The sequence below is a fragment of the Hydra vulgaris genome, chromosome 03, assembly GCF_038396675.1.
Source record: "Hydra vulgaris chromosome 03, alternate assembly HydraT2T_AEP".
In the NCBI taxonomy this organism is placed as follows: domain Eukaryota; kingdom Metazoa; phylum Cnidaria; class Hydrozoa; order Anthoathecata; family Hydridae; genus Hydra; species Hydra vulgaris.
Genome location: NC_088922.1, coordinates 5417563 through 5437321, shown reverse-complemented (window position 1 = coordinate 5437321; position 19759 = coordinate 5417563). Strand labels below are relative to the sequence as shown.

The 19759-nt window shown below is 29.2% G+C and overlaps 1 protein-coding gene across 1 annotated transcript; it reads right to left on the bottom strand.

Annotated features, from left to right (window-relative positions):
* Positions 1-10045: 10045 nt before the first annotated feature.
* Positions 10046-11080, bottom strand: LOC136078409 (zinc finger MYM-type protein 1-like). The gene has a single exon (XM_065794181.1). The coding sequence runs from the start codon at positions 11078-11080 to the stop codon at positions 10046-10048; it is 1035 nt and encodes a 344-aa protein (XP_065650253.1).
* Between the last annotated feature and the right edge of the window lie 8679 nt (positions 11081-19759).

Below are 19759 nucleotides of genomic sequence, written 5' to 3'. Positions count from 1 at the left end.
TCAAAGCATTATTCAATTGTTTTCCGATTTCAGATTGCTGTTCATTTATTTTTGTCAGCATAAACTTTTATGCATTGTCAGAAAAAATTAAAGTTGCGTCTTGTTGAGCAAGTGCTACCACTGTTGCTTTATTGGGAGTAAAAGTACTACTACTACTACATCAGATATCATTCTATATTCTTTCTCGTTCATCTTGATTGAATCATTGATGTTGGAATCCAACTCTAAATCTAGAAGTATCTTTTTGAGCACAATAATTTTTTAAATTTTAAGATCTCATTTATGCTGCTACATCGGATTTTGCAATCCATGATTGAATGGATGATCTTTCTAATCTCAATTTTTACGTACTTTTGTAAACAATTTTTATTTCTGTTTGGGAACCTTTTAAACATTTTTACAATTTTCCTGACGTTTTTTGTTATAACCAATAATTTGATGCCTTATTTTAACTTCAGATGTTTCATTAATTAACAATGAACCATTTGAATCTCGGATATAATCTTTCTTTTCAAAAACAATTTCTACTTAACATAACAATAATTAAAGTTTATTTAATAAACCTTATGTATTTGGATAACTTTATCAGTTAAACAGACGTTAAGTAAACTTTTGTAGTTTAATAAACCTTCTATATTTTGATAATTTCATTAATTAAACTTTTGTAATTTGCGCACATATTTGTAATTAAATTGAGTCGACATAAAAATGAAATTAAAATCACGCAAACATTGCAATTAGAATAAATAAGAAAATTCAAAATAAAAAGGTATTTCTTTTATTAAAAATGTTTAATCTTCAAATTAGCAAGTGCTGAAATTTTATTTATTTTTAATAATATATTAGTTTTAATATTACACTATATAACATTTTTTATATGTTTAATCGTACAAAATATGTACAATTAAACATATAAAAAATGTAATATAGTATAATATTGCAAATAAGCAATAATGTTTTTAGTTAGCACTTTCGATAAAGTGCAGAAAGAGGGAGACTAAAAAGAAAACATTGCAAAGAGGATAAACAGCTACAAAACCAAGCAGCTACAATTCCAAAGCCTATATTTACATTTTATGTCTAAATTTCTTAAAAACAAATTAAGCTGACTTTTTGTACTTTTACTTTTTTTAAGACAATCCCGAAATCCCAGGAAATTTCGGAGATTATTCCCGAGATTTTCGGGACGAACAATTTGTACGGAATCCCGCGATTTCGATATCCCGGGATCCCGGGATCGCCATCCCTATTTCAAATTAAACATGTTTATAAAGAATTTGAAAAAATATGTAAACTTTGATCTTTTATATTTCATTAATGGGTCATATGACAAACCTAAAATAAAAATTGTAACATAAGTTTTTTCACCAATTCAATTTAGTTTAATTCAATTCAATTAAAATCAATTCAATTCAATTCAATTAAAATCAATTTAGTTCAACTCAATTCAATTTCACCATTTCAATAACAAAGTAGACATAAAAAAAAAAAACTTTGAAAAAATTTTACCTTGTACCTGTTGGCTCTTAGTAAACTTTAGTTTAATTTAAAAGACATCATAATAGATTTAAAACTTTTTAACTAAAATGCAAAATAAAAAATGCTTCAAGGAGCCAAACTATAAACATTACTATAGCTATAGCTATAATAAACATTACTATAGCTAAATATATTGTCTTGGCTTATAGTAAATTTTAAAAGCAGTGAGTTCAATAAATTAAACTACTAATTAATTATTTTTAACAATAGAATGTAGCATCATTATATTATGATAATTGGATAATGAATCAATTTAACTATACTTAAGTTGAATTGGTGAAAAAACAATTAAAATTTTAATTAAAAAGACCAAAACAAATCAAATATACAGCATAATATATTATTTAAAAAAAAAAGGCAAATTAAACAAAAATTAAAAAATTAAAAAAATAAAAATTAAAAAAATCACCGAAGAAAAAGCGGGAACAAAAAAGTTATAAATATCACTGATAGAAGACATTTACAACCTTTTGGTTGCTGTTTTTCTTCGGTGTCTCCTAACACCCCGGTATGGATGAGCCCTCCATTTAAAGGAGGGCTAATCCGTACCACTATTACTACACCACTTATTGAAGGACCTCTCCGAGAGAGCACTTGGGTGTTGGAAGCGAAAATTTCTGTAGGGCTCAAATGTTAACGAACCTAAAATCACAAAAGCTCTCAAATGTTAATGACTCAAAAATTACAAATAGAAGAATATAATAAAAATTATACATATTTGCAATTTTATTTAATCAAAATATAAAGCATAACCTCACCATTTTTACAGGATGAAGAGGATGCTAAAAACATTAAAAAAAAAAAAAAAGAGTAAATTAAAAAGGGTTAAGCATGTGAAAAATGTTATTTTAATAAAAATAGCATCTTCAAAGTTTTTTTTTAAAGCTCTAGGACTTCCTACATAAGTTGATGGCGAAACTAAAACACGTCCTGGTCTAACATTATGATAATTTCCAAGGTTGTTTACATGTTCGTGTAAGGCATCATACTGCTCGCTTCAAAGTTTGTTTCGGTTGTTTCTGATGAAAGCAAGGCACTGGCCTTCAATTTTAACATACGCATCAACAGCATATTGCTGAAACATTTTTTTGCGATAAAAGAGTGAAGAAAAATATTGTCTGACTAAAAGTTTATAATTGTAAAACTGAGATAATGCAACATGATTTCTAACCAATGTAGCCTCTTGGAAAAAAATAGAGGATAAACCTTAGGATCTAAGTAGGCAGACATACTTGATATAGTTTTAAGAGGATGACCTCTTGGGTAAATATCAACTTCCCTGGAAGCAGGTGGTGCACCATCTTCACCAACAAATACAACTGCAGCTTTATTATTTGAAGGATGATTATAGCAACGTCTGTCTTGCCCTTTAGGTAAAGACATTTTTACAACTGATACTGAGCGACCTTCTATAGCTGCTTGATGAATTTCTTCATCTTCCACTTCAACCAAGTTCACTTCACTAATAATAGTTTGCAATCGAAACATTAAATCATTTAAGCAAAGATCATTACCACGTTGTTGCATTCTAAAATTCACTGCTGCAAGTGGATCATAGATGTATAGTTGACAATATGTCGGTGGAACATCTTGATTTGGCGGCCCATGATTCATGGGTTAAACTACATTAGCTTTAAATGGAGCAAAAGAAAGACAGGCATTATAATTTCTAATATATTTAAAAAAATTCATATTCGCATTTCTATTTGCATAATTTCCTTGAAAAAAATCTTGTAAGTCTTGTGAAAATAATGAAGTTTGCGACAAAACTACCTTTTCATTATGGCAGCATAAAAAATGTGTTTCATCATGAAATTTCTTAGCATCACAATGCTGAAAAATATAATTCATTTCTCCTAAATAATTATAATCTATAATAGTATTTCTTAATAATATTTAATAGTATTGTTAATTATTATTATTTAATGTTAGCTTTTAGAAAATAATTTATGCTGGTACATCATTCCAAAATATTTACAGCAAAATCATGTAATAAACAGCCCTAAAGACAAAAAATCAAATTAAGATAAAACAAATTGTATATATGGCAAAATAGTTTGTCTTGGTTTTAGTGAATGAATAAAAGCAGTGATTTTCAATAGCAAAATTACCTATTTATCATTTTTAACAATAGACAACAGCGTGAAGGTAAGCGAAATATCTATCAACTCAAAAGATAACAAAACAACAACATCACAGCAACAACACACAACTATAGCACACACATAAGTTAATATAATATGCATATAATATAACTTAAGTAACATAACATTCATATATAACAGAATATAAATAACAACATTACGCAAAATGTTATTAAAATACATTATTATGTATTTTCATAATAATTAATAATAAAGGCTTGAAAACACCTAGTCCTAAAGCAGTAACAGTTTGACACTAAACATTGTCGTGTAACCCTCTTTTATAAGTACATCACTTGGCTGGCAAGGTTGTCAAATCTTGCTCTACACGTTGACCAAGTCACAGCTCTTTGAAAACATGGAAACAACATAATATAAACATTTGTACCAACTATAAATACGACATATATTTAACCTTATATATATATTAAAAAACATTTATAAAACAATTATATTACACATATTAAAACACAAACAAACAATAAAAAAACACTTTACATTATTATAAAAACACATTGATAAAACAATTATAAAGCACATATTACCACATACACATACTGTTCAAAAAGGCATATATGTAAACAATAAACATGTGCAAACAAAAATTTTAAAATGACGCGAGAAAATTTAAAAAGATTCAAAGTAAACAGAATATATATATATATACAAACAATACTCTTTACCTTCATTTTTTTTTCATAAGAACTGTAATCCTCATAACAAAATTTAACCTTTACATACAATAACATGTGACATGCCATGTCAGAGTTGGCACAAAATTTTAATTTATTTTTGTAAATTTTCTCAAAAAGAACAAAAATAGTTAATAGCATCACAGAAATTTCAAAGTAGTAGTAACCAATTTTATGGAAATAGCATCAGTATAACTTTTTTGCTGCATAAAAAATAATTATGCCTCATCCATACCCCTATTTACCTTCTAAAAAATAAAGTATAAGCTCAATTAAAACAAAACTACTAAAAGAAAAACTAAAACAATCAAAATGTAAACGATTTAAAAAATTAAAAGAAGTGATGCTTTCTACTTTATATCTAATAAAAATGTTATATACAACAATTTTCTATGCTTACTTCAATAATAATATGATCTTAACGATGATTATCTATCTTAATATGATTGTTTATGTAATATTTTTAAACTAATAAATGATAATTAATTTCCAAAAGGTAAAAAGTTTTAACTCGCCCAAGAGATCTTTCTCCAATGACCGCGTGCAATCAGGCCCGTAGAAACCGAGGGGGGGGGGGTAATGTCAGGGGCATTTGCCTCCTCTACCCCCCTACCAATAATTTTTCAAATAAATAATTTTGAAAAAATTAACTGACTAAAAAAAAAATGTTCCTTAATTAAAACTATTTTGAGGTAGTACTGCCCCCCCCCCCAAATATAACTTTTGTTCCTACGGGCCTGTATATATATATATATATATATATATATATATATATATATATATATATATATAATATATATATATATATATATATGTGTGTGTATATATATATATACATGTGTATGTATATATATATATATATATATATATATATATATATATATATATATATATATATATATATATATACATATATATATATATATATATATATATATATATATATATATATATATATATATATATATATATATATATATAATATATATATATATATATATATATATATATATATAAATATATATATATATATATATATACATATCTGTGTGTGAATGTATTTATGTACATATTTATGCATGTATGTATATTAAATCAACACTTATCAACCAGCGGGACACCAGCCCAAATAGCTCAAACTTATTGGCCCAACATTGGCCCATTGTTGGCAGCCAACTATGCGCCCTGCCACTGTTTCAAGCTTTGGCATAGCAAAACCAGTTCATAGTAACACTTTTTATTTCATGATTTGTTGCTTTAGCTGCCCTAAAATTGGAGCAAAATGCTTTTGTTCCGACATTGCTCAATGCCAATGAACAAAAACTGTGTTTCCCATTTTTCCCCTATCCAGTTAATTTCAAGTGCTAACATCGAATTTCAACGTTGGGCAACGCATCATCATGCATTGGTCCAATGTAAGGTTGCTATCTGGGATAGAGTTAATCAATATTTTTTAAAAACTTAATCAAATTTTTTAAAACTTAATCAATACACCATATCGAACATGTGGGATACCGTTGTCCGATAGTTGTTAAAGGGATATAGGCAAAACTTCTCTCCACCTTAAAACACGAATAATTGAACACTACAGGTGAGACAAACCCTCACACATTTACAAACATCTCCATGCTAATTCTCTAATAATTATAATAATAACTGTTTTTCGATATTGGATTTTGCATCCAAGAAATTTGAACTTAAGATTAAAGAAAGTTTGTTAATTGAATGGAAAAATCCAGATATAAACAAACAGTTAAACCATTATAAAATATCTCTTTTCACAAGGAAGTTACCATTCGTTAACCTTTTGTTAAACAATCTAATAACTTTTTTATTGTATATTTTTTTGCTATTGCTTATTTTGTCGCAAGTATTAAAAAAGTAAACTATAGTTTATACTTTAATACCTTATAAGATTTGTATATAAAATTAAATAAGTTTTTTTAACCTAACTGAAGATTAGGGCAATTCCATTTTTACCATTTAAAATTGATATAGATGTGGAAAGTTCTGTAACAAAAACTAAGAATAATGGTGTAACTATTTTTTAATTAAAATGGTTTATTGATTAGGGCGAAGTATTTTATATGTTTTTTTTTATATAAAAAAAAATACTACAAGTTTAACTAATAATGTTTATAGCGCGCTGTACGCAAACGTAAAACGATAAACTTGTATACAAATGATGTATTAAACAAGCCACCATAATAGTAGTAATTTTTTTTTTTATTAAAAAAAAGTTTAACTTTGTTATATATTGCCAACAATTTTCGTAGCAGACAATATTCATATATACTCTTTGGTGCCTAATAGAAGGAAGGGAGAGGGGCTTGGAATAAGCGGAGGAAGGGGGGTGGGAAATATCACTAAAACTTAATAAGCAGGGGGGCTGGAATAAACGGGGGAGGGGGGGGGAAGGGTTGGAAAATTTCGAGTTTTTTTAAATACTTAAAGCAATAACTAAGTAATGTTTTTTTTTTAATTATTAACATATATATTAGTGTTCGAAAAAAAGGAAATATATAACAAAGAAGTACTAAAGTCCAAAGAAGAAATATCAACAGAAGTCCAGTTCAAATAAGTTTCTCTCTAGACGATAGAAAGAAGAAAATTTCTATTTGACGTAACGATAGAAAGAAGAAAATAGAACGTTCTTTTTTTTAAAACAAAGTTTTTTGAATGAATGATATTACGTAACGTAAGTAAGTAGTGAAAACAAAAATTTTGATAAAAAATTGTCTTGTCTTGGATGGAATTTTTTCTAAAATTTAATACCCGGGGGGTTGGAATAAGAATGTCCTGGGTGTAAAATTTTTGAAAACTTACTTAGCGGGGGAGGGGGGGAACATCTATTAGGCACCAAAGAGTATATATATATATATATACATATATATATATATATATATATATATATATATATATATATATATATATATATATATATATATATATATATATATATATATATATATATATATATATATATATATATATATATATATATATATATATATATATATATATATATATATATATATATACATACTATATATACATACTATATGCATAATTATGTGACAATATTTTATAATCAGTAGTTTTTATAGTTTTTATGTTTAGTAAATATCTTTATTTTAAATTTTTAAACTTTAAAATAAAGATATTTACTAAACATAAAAAATTTAAAATACTAAACATAAATACTATTTAGACATGTATTTATGTTTAGTAATACATTTCTTGCTGTATTGTATCAGCAAAAGATTTATAATTTATAAAAGTAATATTATAATTACATTATATTATTATATTTTTTAATTATTATCAATAATTTTATTTTTAATTATAATAATAATTTACAGTATCTACAATTTATATTAAATGCATTGATGTAACTGTAGCTAAATAAGAAATAAAATATTGTATTTTAAAATATGTAACTGAATCTTGTTTTTAAATAGATAGTAAAATGGAAAAAGTTACCAAGTCCCTTATAAGTAGAAATCGCTGCACAAGTTCTCGGTTTGCCGGACTACCAAATGATCTTCCTGTTAGCAACCTTACCACATTTAAACTAATTATACAGTTTAGTTACAAACTCAATAAACAACTCACTGCCAAAAAAAGTAACTGATCAGCAAATTGTTTCTCAAATAAGCATTAAACTTGTTGAGCTCTAAAGAAAAGTGAACTCCAAATTCTCCTTGATACTCGAGAGAAATATACATTACAGCAAAAAATACTTTATTAGTAGTGTTTACTATTTACTTTATTTAGGTACCAGCGAATGAAAGAGAGCACCTAAAAGACCAAAGCGCTGAAAAAGGGTGGAAAAGGGTCATTTCAGATCGGCAAAATTGATTAAAAAGGACTAATCAAATTAAAGAATAAACAAGTAATTGGAACATTAAATAAACAAGAGTCTTGTGTGGAAAGTCTTGAAAAATCGAATTTAGTGGTAAATAGACATATGTATATTTTTATAAGTGATTCGTAAGTACATTTAAATATTTAGAAAGAAGTGTCTTAAATTGGTACTTAAATTGGTTTAACAAGTGCTATTGGGCTAGCGCAACTAATATCTTATATATATATAACTGCAAGTATATTGTTTAATTCAAATATAATTAATTTTTGTTTGGTGTGATTATCCTTGTTCTGATGATAATGATTGTGATAACGGTGAAAGTAACAATGATCCAGATTTTTATGAAGAGATGTCTACTTTATATAATAAAAAACACTTGCCTAACTTTGCAAAAGCAGCAATACGTTATGGAATTAGTAACAATGCCGCTGCTCATTTAAGTACAGGATTGCTCATTGATTATGGCATAGTAACAGCTGTTGAAAGAACTAATATCATTACAGAAAAGAAAGTTTTTAGTGAGAAGTTTAGAATAGAAGAAAAACTTGATATTTATAGTAGTAAAGAGGTTTTTCAATTAAAAGTTATCGGAGTTGATGATAAAAAAGATAAAGAAACGCTTGTTCACACAATTGCTTACAATTCAGGTGAGTAAATTATAATACCTGGAATTGAAAAAGATGCACATCATTTAATGCAGAAAGTAGAAGACAAGAAAATATTTAACACATAAAATTATTACAAGTGGAACTCAGGCCCGTACGCAGGATTTTTCGTGGGAGGGTGCGAAATTTGAAAAAATTGGACCATTTTTACTACATATCAAATATATTGCTTCCAAAATAATACACAAATATAAACTTTATAATAACACACAAGCTTAATAAGCACCGACACTGAATTTGTGTGAAGTCAAATAATTTCAGTCAAAACAGATCGTAATTGTAGACGCCGAGGATATTTTTGTGAAAATATATCAACAATTTTCTCTTCGTCGATGACTTTACCATAGTGGATACTCATTAATGCCAGTGCAGAGAGTCATTCTTGCTTCATACTTGCTCTCGAATATGTATGGAGCCTACGCAATGCACTAGCACTACGTTCGCATTCGCAACGGTCGCTGGGATTGAACAATAAATTTTTAGAAGAGTGAAAATGTTTGGGAATAACTCTTAGTCGCATTCTTTTAATGCTTGCTGCAGTTGATGGACATTCTTCCGGATGTTTGTTTTGGAAACAATGCTTCCATCAAAACAACTCTTGGGGAAACAAATCAGCAGAAGGTAAGTCTTCTGCATAAAATTCGACAACATTTTGAAGAGATGCTCCTCCCTCTTCACAGAGAGTAGATGGTACAAGCCCCAACAGTTTAGAGGAGAGGATGGAAAGGTCAAAAAATTGACTCTCCAACTCTGAGTTTATGTGGTTAAGGAATGGAATGGCAAGATTTCGTTGATCATACTCCTCAGGATTAATCACAGGAGCATTGTTGCGCATTATTTGACTTCCAACAGTCCTTGGCTTTGTTGGTTCGGTGTTGACAGAACGTGCGATTCGTTCAGCTTGGGTGTAGACACGCGAAAATTCTTTGTCCATTTTCTTAAAATGTCTTTATAAACAGATTTCACCTCAGCAATTTCATGGTATGCAATAATAATGTCCTCAGTGCGGCCTTGTAATTTCGCAGTTATTCCTTCCAAATGTGACAGGAATTGGTACATAGTCAAGAAACTTATAATAAAGTCAAAAGACGTAAGACTTGTCAGCAGTGAATTGGTATTGTCTCTGGATGTTGTATCCTATGTAACATTTGTGAAATCTTCTCCGCATGCATCTTTGTTCGCACCATACGCAATATATTCCAGAGCAATAATTACGTAGCAGGTTGCTTGATAAAAATGTCTGTATGAGTCATGCCGTGAAGACCACCTTGTTCTACATAGGTCAATGAGACTTTTTCTGGGTTTGGAAATGTCTGGTAATGCCTTCATGATGATTGATTGCAGAAGACTTTTGCGCTTTGGACTGGCAAGGTAAAACAGACAACAGTTCTTCAGTTTTGCAATGGTATCTCTTGTATTTGGAAGAGAACACGAACGGGCTATAACAAGATTAAGGCAATGTCCACTGCAGTGGACATATACAGCTTTTGGAGACTCATTCTTTATCTTTCTCTGAACACCTACATTATCACTGGACATATTTGCAACTCCATCGTATCCTTGACCACCAATGTTTTTTAAATCGAGATTGACGTCTTGCAGAAATTGAATCACGGTGCTAGCAATGACTTCTCCGGCGATTCTTGGAACATGGAGAAAAGATGAAAATTCTTCACGAATGTCTTTGTTTTGATCAACAAATCTCATGCAAAATGCATGTTCCTCACGATTATGGCTAGCCACCTCGTCTGCAAGAATACTGTAGAACGTAGCAGCTTTTATTTCTTTAATCAAGTCACTACAGATGATATCGTATCCAATAATTGTTATAATTTCGTTTTGAAATCGCGGAGAGGTGTATTTTGCATTTCGATTACTGATACCAATATGGGAAAGATGCTTATGTAGAATTTCATCATGCTTTGCAATAATTTGGAGCGCTGCCAAAAAGTTACCCTGGTTGTATTTTATCGAATTATCAGATGCCGACAATGTTTCTTGATCACCTCTCAGAGCAATGCACTGTCTTACGGAGAAAAAGATTGCCTCAGCTATTGTTTTTACAATATGTCGATTCCTTTCTATGTTAATCTTTCTTTCTTCATCAAAACGAGTATCAATGTTTTCATTTGGCTTCTTGATTGAATTACAAAACGTCTCTGACAAAATCATTACATCGCGGTGGCTTATTTTTGTTTGATGCTGTTTTGCCTTCTCGTCTAACTTATGAAACGCGGTAAATGGTTTATTTACGAATATTCCCAAGTTCTGTCTTTTGGAGATAGGAATCATTACCGAACAATGGATGCAGTATGCGCCATTCAATAATGGACTGTATACCATCCATTTGTAATCCGTCAAGTATCTTGCCTTGAATTGACGCTGACATTTGTGAAGAAATTGTGACGGAAAAATATATTCTATAGGTGGCTTGAAGTGATTATTCAAGAGAAAGAACTTTTAACTATCATCGAGTGTCCTCATCTCCATACTCAATTCTTCATAATTCATTGTAGCATTCAATATTTTACCAACATCATTGGTGAAAGCGAGAGGTTTAGAATCTGATTGTTTGGTAGTACGAGATATTTTAGCGGGAGGACTATCAATAGAATCATGTTGTTTAGAAATTGCGGTATTATTATTTGGTGCATTTTCATTGAGAGATTGATTATGATTTTCAGTTTGTTTTTTTGTACACCATCCATATAGAGATTGACACGTTTTAGCTGCTGATATTCGTTTTCTTTCATTTTGCTCTTTGCGCCCCATAGTATATGAAGAGTGACTGAGTATGTGGTCAATTTCTCATTATAATAACTATGTAAATTTAAAAAAAATGAAATTATAAATATATCATATACTAATAATAGCAATGTAAATATAAAAATGAAAATATATTATCAGATAAAAATTTGTGCAACACCAGCGATTTTAGAAAAAATGTGGATGTACAGGATATATATATCATACACAATAACGTAAAAAATAATCTAAAGCAACATAAAATATTAGTTATCATTGTGTCCAACAATAACATACATGATAATAAACAATATTTACAATAATAAACAATGTAAATATACGGAATAAATAAAAAAAGGACATCTTACTATATCGGATGAGAAATAATTGATGTGGTAACCGAAACGTATAATATTAAAAGTGTAATATTTAAAGAGAATGTAAAGAAAACAAATTAATCTATGATAGCACCTGGTTGCGGTAATAAGCAAACGCGAAACTAAAAACAAAATTGTTGTGAAGAAAAACCGTACGAACGTTAATGAAGACATTATAGTGTTCATAACGACTAGACCTAGCGACATCAAAAGTGTATAGTACCATAGAATAGAAAAATCTAATCAATATGAAACGAAAAACGTATGATGTATGCAACTAAAGGTGCAATTTTTCCTATAAAAAATTTAATATTATATAAAATGTGGACCTTTCGAAAATTCAAGGGGGGGGGGGGGGAGGGGATGCGTACGCACCCTACGCACCCCTCCTGCGTACGGGCCTGGGAACTGGAGTTTCCAAAGCAAATGCAACTGAAGAAGTTCTAAATGAGTTTAACAGCACCGAAACTCTTGAAGCCGTTGCTCTTGACAAAAGTTCAAATACTGGTACAGACAATGGTCTCATTGTTAAGCTAGAAAAATTTATAAATAGAAAATTATATTTAGTTGGATGTCAACTACACCAAATTGTATTGCCATTAAGACAAGTTTTTATTTTACTTGATGGAAACATAAATGATCTAAAGAAATATAAAGGTCCAGTTTGTTCATCAGTCTTAGAAAATTCTATACATGAACTCCCTATAATAATTTTTTCTACAATAGTGTCCAAAACTCAGTCATTTATGGATGAGAGTTTTGTTTCTGATTTAAAAAACAATCAAAGAAAATTATATGAATACATGTTGGTATATCTACCGGTAAAGTTTCCAAAAAATGTGCAATGACAAAACCTAGACCCGAGAACCATGCAATGTGGTTGACACTTGCATTACGGATTATTTATAAATATACCAGAGAAACAAATCCATCGGCAGAGTTGGCTATGATAACAAAGTATATATTCCAAGTAAATTCTCCAATTTAGTTTGCTATAAAACGATCAGGTCATTTTAAAGATTTAGAAAAAATTCTGTTTAAAATAATTGAGTTGACTAATTTGCAAGATAAAAAGATGCAAGAAGTCGTCTTTAAAAACTTAGCTGGAAATTCATTTTGCTGTTTACAGGAGAATTTTCTCTATTGCATGATAATGGATGATGAGAAAGTAAATCGCGACAAAGCCATAGATTGAATACTCATTATTAGTAAGCTAAATGAGGAAAAAAAAAATTTGTTCCAAAGCTTAAACCCAAAACAATAATGAAAATTGATTTTGATTGTAACTGCGGGATTGATCTTGTTCAAGTATACTAAATTGATGTGCAACCTCCTACTACAGTTAATTTTTCAGCTGTTGAACTGATGAGCGCAAAAAAATTTATAGAGATTTTACCGCTTTTATATCTTCCAAACAACTCTCAGTCAGTTGAATGTGCAGTTAAGTCAGTAATTGAAGCATCAAGACTGGTTTATGGTCTCAAAAAATGGCACAACTTTATTCTTACTAAAAATCAGAATAGGAAAGAAAATCATAGAAATGTTACCAAAAGCAATTATTTTCTTCCAAGCATTTAAAAAAAAATTTTTAAATGTAACTCTTGTAATATTAGTTGTAATAAGAAAAATTTATTTATTTGAACTTTATTTATACAAGTTTATAAAATTAAATTTATATTAGTTTATAAAATTAAATTTATATTAGTAAGGTATTAGAAAATAAACAGAATCGTTTTTATAAAGGAAAATAAAAGGGTTGAAAAATAAAATCTTTTTTAAGTCTCGCTTTCTTGTTTTGGGGGTGTTCTAAGCAATATTTGGGAAAGATGACACGAATCTTAAATTGGCATTTATAAAAAAGTTCTCTAAAATAAAACCATAACAGCGTATAGGATTCCCCACGCAACTTCACTAATTCCTAACTGGAAGATGGGGCAGCCTGAACTCGTTGTTCTTTTATTAATTTTTTTTAGCAATACCTGTAAAGAGAAAGTTTCTTCAGATATTTATGAGTGGCGGTCAGAGGCATGGAGAGCCATCGCGTCGCTTAGGAAAATTAGTTAAAATAGTTAATTATTAAATTAGTTAATAAACTAGTAAATTAAAAAATTAGTTAAAATAGGAATGGCGCCCCTATTAATCTAAACTTTTCTATATCAGTGAAGGACCTTATTTTTTTTCGTAACTTTTCTTTGGTACCGCTTGGACATCTGCTACCCGGGGCAAATTGTCATGCCTCTAGTCATGCCAATGATATTTATCATTATTATTTTTGTTCAACTTCTGATTTACTTTTATTATATTATTGTCTTGGATGCTTAAAAGTGTTAATTTATGACTAGCATGTTCAGCGCACCCTACTACCCTAATATTATATGTGTGGTTGGCCGTAAAATATCTTTGCGACCAGTGATAGCAAACAACATTATTATAAGCCTTAAACATTAGATTTGAACCAGTTTTGTAACATGCTTTATTCAACAAAATTTTATTCGCACAAAAATAACCAAATTTATCCATTTTTAAATGTTAAAGCCCGAATCAGTTTTATGTTTTTTTTTTTTTTTTAATGTGCTTGGTTTTATACATTAAATCTTCCACGCCCATACCAATTTTTGCTTTCGAAAAATTTTGCTCAGTGGATTTGCCCTACTGAAAATGACTATGAAATAGTCGAAACAAGTATTGTAATTTTATTTGTTAAAAAAAATGGTTTTTATTAATAAGTGCAAAAAATTAGTCTTATTTCTCAATTGTTTTATTTGTATTGTGCAGAAAAGAAATTTTGGAAACATATTAAAAGACATCGCACTAAAATGTAAACAAGTTTCTAAAAAGGATTTTAGAAAACTTGAAAAGTTGCATAGAAAGTTAAGCTAAGCTAATTTAGATATAAATTTTTTGAACACTTGTCGAAGTTTTGAAGTAGCACCTAAGTTTATTTGTTATAAGTTACCTGTTGTTTCAAATTTGGATTCTCGTTTAATACATAAAAGACTACTCCAAAGTGCAATAGTAGAGCGTAACAAAGAAAAGTTTCATCTATGCAAGGAAATTTCGTCTTTGGAAGAAAATTTAAAACTAACTGTATCTTTTATTGATTGGTTTATCTTAAATAAAGCGCTGAAACACAATGAAAATAGACAATAAAAATTTTTTGAATATACATCAAAAGAAATTAAAACGCTCAACAAGCGGTAACGTTAGTCCCTTTAAATTATAATTAAAATTCTTATAAGCTCTCTAATGAAGACACAGATATTCTTAAAAATGATTTAAGTTTTTCACTTCCACCAAAATGTATTAATTTCTTCAGAGCAACTTGGAAAATAAGGAAGATTCAGGTATACTCAAACTAAACTTTTTTACTTAGCCACTTCTTATTGGTATAACTATCATCCGTATAAATATAATTGAGTTATTTTGCATGTAGCACGTTTAATAAATTTTAGTGAAAGTTTTACCCATACAAAACCTCTAATAAGAGAAATGAATGCACTAAATATATACTATCTTAATGTTTGTAATGTACCATGTTTTATGTTTTTATTTAAAATCAATTCTTCCCCGGTTTCTTTTCATAATATGTATTTGTCAAAAGATAAAAATAAATACATTCTACGCAATGATAATTTTATAAAGCAGCCATATTTTCAAACAAATTAGTTAAGTTTTGTATTGCTTTTTGCGGACCATTTTTATGGAACAAAGCAGTTTTAAAATATTTTTCTAAAGTTTTTGTTGAGCTATGTTACTACAACACATTTAAACGAAAACTTAAAGAACTAACTTTTACAACTTAAGTATTTGGTAATATACTTTTTGGTAATATACAATCATTTGGCATTAAACTTTTAATATATATGTATTTTTTGTATATCCCCTTTTTACCTTCTATTAATCAAAAAAAATTTTAAAATTTATATATATACTAAGACTTATATGCAACTTCTTTTGAATATATAGTGAATATATATATTTGAATATATACATCAGATTTAAATAATTTCAACGGACTTTTCTGTAAAGAAAAAAAATTTGTATCTAATTTGTTTATCTTTTACCAATATTACGAGAAATTATCACGTTTATGTTAGCAATTCTCGGCGACAAGACCTAGCGACAAGACAAGACTTCATCGTGTACCCGCCTCAACATACAAAAGCTAGTTAAAAAAAAAAAAAGACTATAAAATTACCTAGTGATGTGCCATTACCAAATGCAATTAACTTTGATGCAAATGTAGCATATAAAAGTTCTAAAAGTCATTACATTTTTTTAGATTTCGATGTTTTGGAAAGCATAATTGAGATAGTTGGTGGAACTTGTCCAGAGTGTTTTGATCAACTGAATATCAAGAATTTTATTTCTGATAAAAAAGGATAGACAAATAAAATTTCTATCAGTTGTCAGACCTGTGAATAATAAAGTTTATTTTCAGATTCAAAGAAGTAGATACTTCTGTAGAATCTGGACAAAAAGGATATGATGTGAACTTGAGATCTACAATGGCATTTCGAGAAAAATATCAAGAATTTTATTTCTGATAAAAAAGGATAGGCAAATAAAATTTTTATCAGTTGTCAGACCTGTGAATAATAAAGCTTATTTTCAGATTCAAAGAAGTAGATACTTCTGTAGAATCTGGACAAAAAGGATATGATGTGAACTTGAGATCTACAATGGCATTTCGAGAAAACGGTCGGGTCATGAGGCAATGAAAAAGTTTTCAATGATTATAAACTTGACTGAACCGATTAATGATAATGCATTTAATAAAATAAATAAAAAACTAATGGAAGCTTATTCAAAAGTACTGCTGACAGTATGCTAAAAGCAGCAGATTTATATGTTGACAAAAATAAATTACTCACTTACTGTACAGTATCTGTTGATGGTAACGGGTGATGCGGAAGTTATCGGACAAATCCTAATTTCAGTATTTGAACATAATAATTAGTTTTTGTGGTTTTATGCGTAGGCATAAACGTTCTATAAAATATAAAATTTGTTATTTGAAACACAATTATTTAAAATGAGGTTAAATGCAGCTGAACGAGTTTCTTTTCGAAAGCGACTAATATGTTTTTTGTAAATAAACCTAATATAAAAATAAAAAAAATCGTAAATCATTTTGAAAAGGAAGGATTTGCTCGAAGTACAATATACGATAACCTAAAAAGACTTGAAACTGTTCAATTGTTTTCTGATAGAAAGCACTCTGGTCGTCCGACATCCTGGACTAGAGAAAAGAAAGCCGAATTAACGAGACTTGTCAACAATCGAAAAGGGGCCAGTCAGAGAAAAACAGGTATTAAATTCAGTGTAAATCAATCGACAATTGGTCGTCAGTTAAAAAAAATGAATATTAAATATAGAAAACGTGAAAATACACTATAGAACAACAAATAAAGGCAAAGAAAAGAAGCAGGAAACTAGTTAACCAACTATATAACACAAAATCGCTTATAGCCATCGATGACGAAAAATACTTTTGTTTTGCAGGGGACAACATGCCTGGAAAATCTGGATACTACACAAACAACAAAAAGACATGCCCAGAAAGTGTTCCTTTTATAGGAAAAGAGAAATTTCCAAAAAAGTTATTAATGTGGATAGCCATATCTGACTGTGGTATGTCTGAGCCATTGTTTCGCACTTCCAAGGCTGTAGCGATCAATTCATCAATCTATGTTAATGAATGTTTAGAAAAACAACTTCTTCCATTTATTCACAAGTATCATGGAGACTTTAACTATTTATTTTGGCCAGATTTAGCAAGTTCTCATTATTCTAAAGATTCTCTAAATTTGATGGACCAATATGTCTATTACGTTGATAAAGAATCCAATCCCCCAAATGTGCCTCAAGCACAACCAATTGAAAATTTTTGGGGACATTTGGCACAGAAGGTTTACGAGGGAGATTGGCAAGCTTCAACAGAGCAAGTTTTGATTGATCGCATTAAACTAAAACTACAAGAAATTGATTTAAACTTTTTACAGTCGCATATGAAAGGCGTCAGAGCAAAATTGAGATCAATTGCAGATGGTGGTGTTTTTTTATATAAAAAATAATATATTTTTATTAAAAGATAAATGCTTTATTTAAAAAAAATATAATAGTAGTTTTTTTTTATTTATAAATAAGTTATTGACATTTTTATTTTGTCCGATAACTTCTGCATCACCCGTTACTTGGCAAAAATGCGGTCATGATTCACTTAACGGTGTTGTTACTGCCATTGCAAGAGGACTTGAAAACAATAAATTTATTGATTTTTATATTATGACTAAAAAGTGCAATCCATGTGAAGTTTGGGAGAGGTATCGAGGTACAAAAGATTATGATACTTGATTTTCTGGTCATGATTGTGATATAAGTCAAACAAAATCTGCTGGTTCGATAGAATCTGAAGGTGCAATTCATTTGTTTAGCTGTTCTATATCAAATTATAACTTAAGGTATAACAATTACATTGGTGATCGTGATTCTAGTTCATTTAAATGTGTAGTTGAATCAAAGCCATATGGAGATGCGTTCGAAAATAATAAATTAGAATGTGTTGGACATGTCTAAAAAAGGCATGGTTCACAAATACGCAAACTGAAGCAAAAATACTAATTGCAATTGTTTTTAGATGGGAAAAAAATGTTTGGGAAAGGACGCTTAACAGAAAAACCCATCAATTTATTACAAAATTATTTTGGAATGGCCATTCGTCAAAATACTGCAGTTTTTCCAATGAAAAAAGCAATTAGTGCTGTTTTATTTTATTTTTCTGAAGATGCACTAGAAGAGCAGTGGCACATGTTTTTTCTAAAAGTAGTTGACGGTTGGTGTAAATGGCAATTAGACAAGCTTACTGGGAATATAACATACGAATCAAAATTATTTTTACCAATGGCTATAAGAGATGAACTGAAACCCATTTTTCAGGAATTAAGTCAAGACTCATTGCTAGAAAAATGCCTCCATGGCCAAATGCAAAATGTTAATGAGTGCTTAAATGGAATTATTTGGGCACGCTGTCCCAAATCCACCTATTGCAGCAGAAAAGCAATTACAATTGGTGTATGCTCTGCCAACATAAGTTTCAATGATGGTATTAATGGTCTTGGAAATGTCTTTGATTACTTGAATATTCCTCGTGGAAGTTTTTTTTGAAAAAAGTGAATTAAAGATTGACCATCATAGAGCTTTAATTCACCATAAACAATCATCTGATACTTTAAAAAGAATAAGAAAAGTAAGAAGGGGCCTAAGGAAAGGATATGTAGACAAAGACATTGAAGGAGCTCTATCCTATAATTCTGGATCCCATTGAATTATTTCTACTTTATTTTATATTGATAAATTTTATTTGAATTTTCAAAACAGTTTATTAACGAACTAATGAAAATAAACTGTTTATTCACTGTACAGAATTTGGTTGTTTTGGTTATACCGTTTACGTAATATCTTCAATAATAGAAATTTTCCACAAATGTTTGTCACTTGTAGAGCTACAAATTGACCCTCATTGATGAGTCTTGCTTACTCAGACTTATATTTATGAAATTTTTGAATAACCGAATAATATTGTAAAAGTTACTGATTCTTATCAAAATGGCTATAACTTTAAAATGAAAACAACTGTGCAAGTATTAGTTTTTAATAGTTACTCTGTGTTAAATAAATGTGTAAACGGTTTTAGCCCCTTTTTGGGACCAAAACTGGATTATTTATT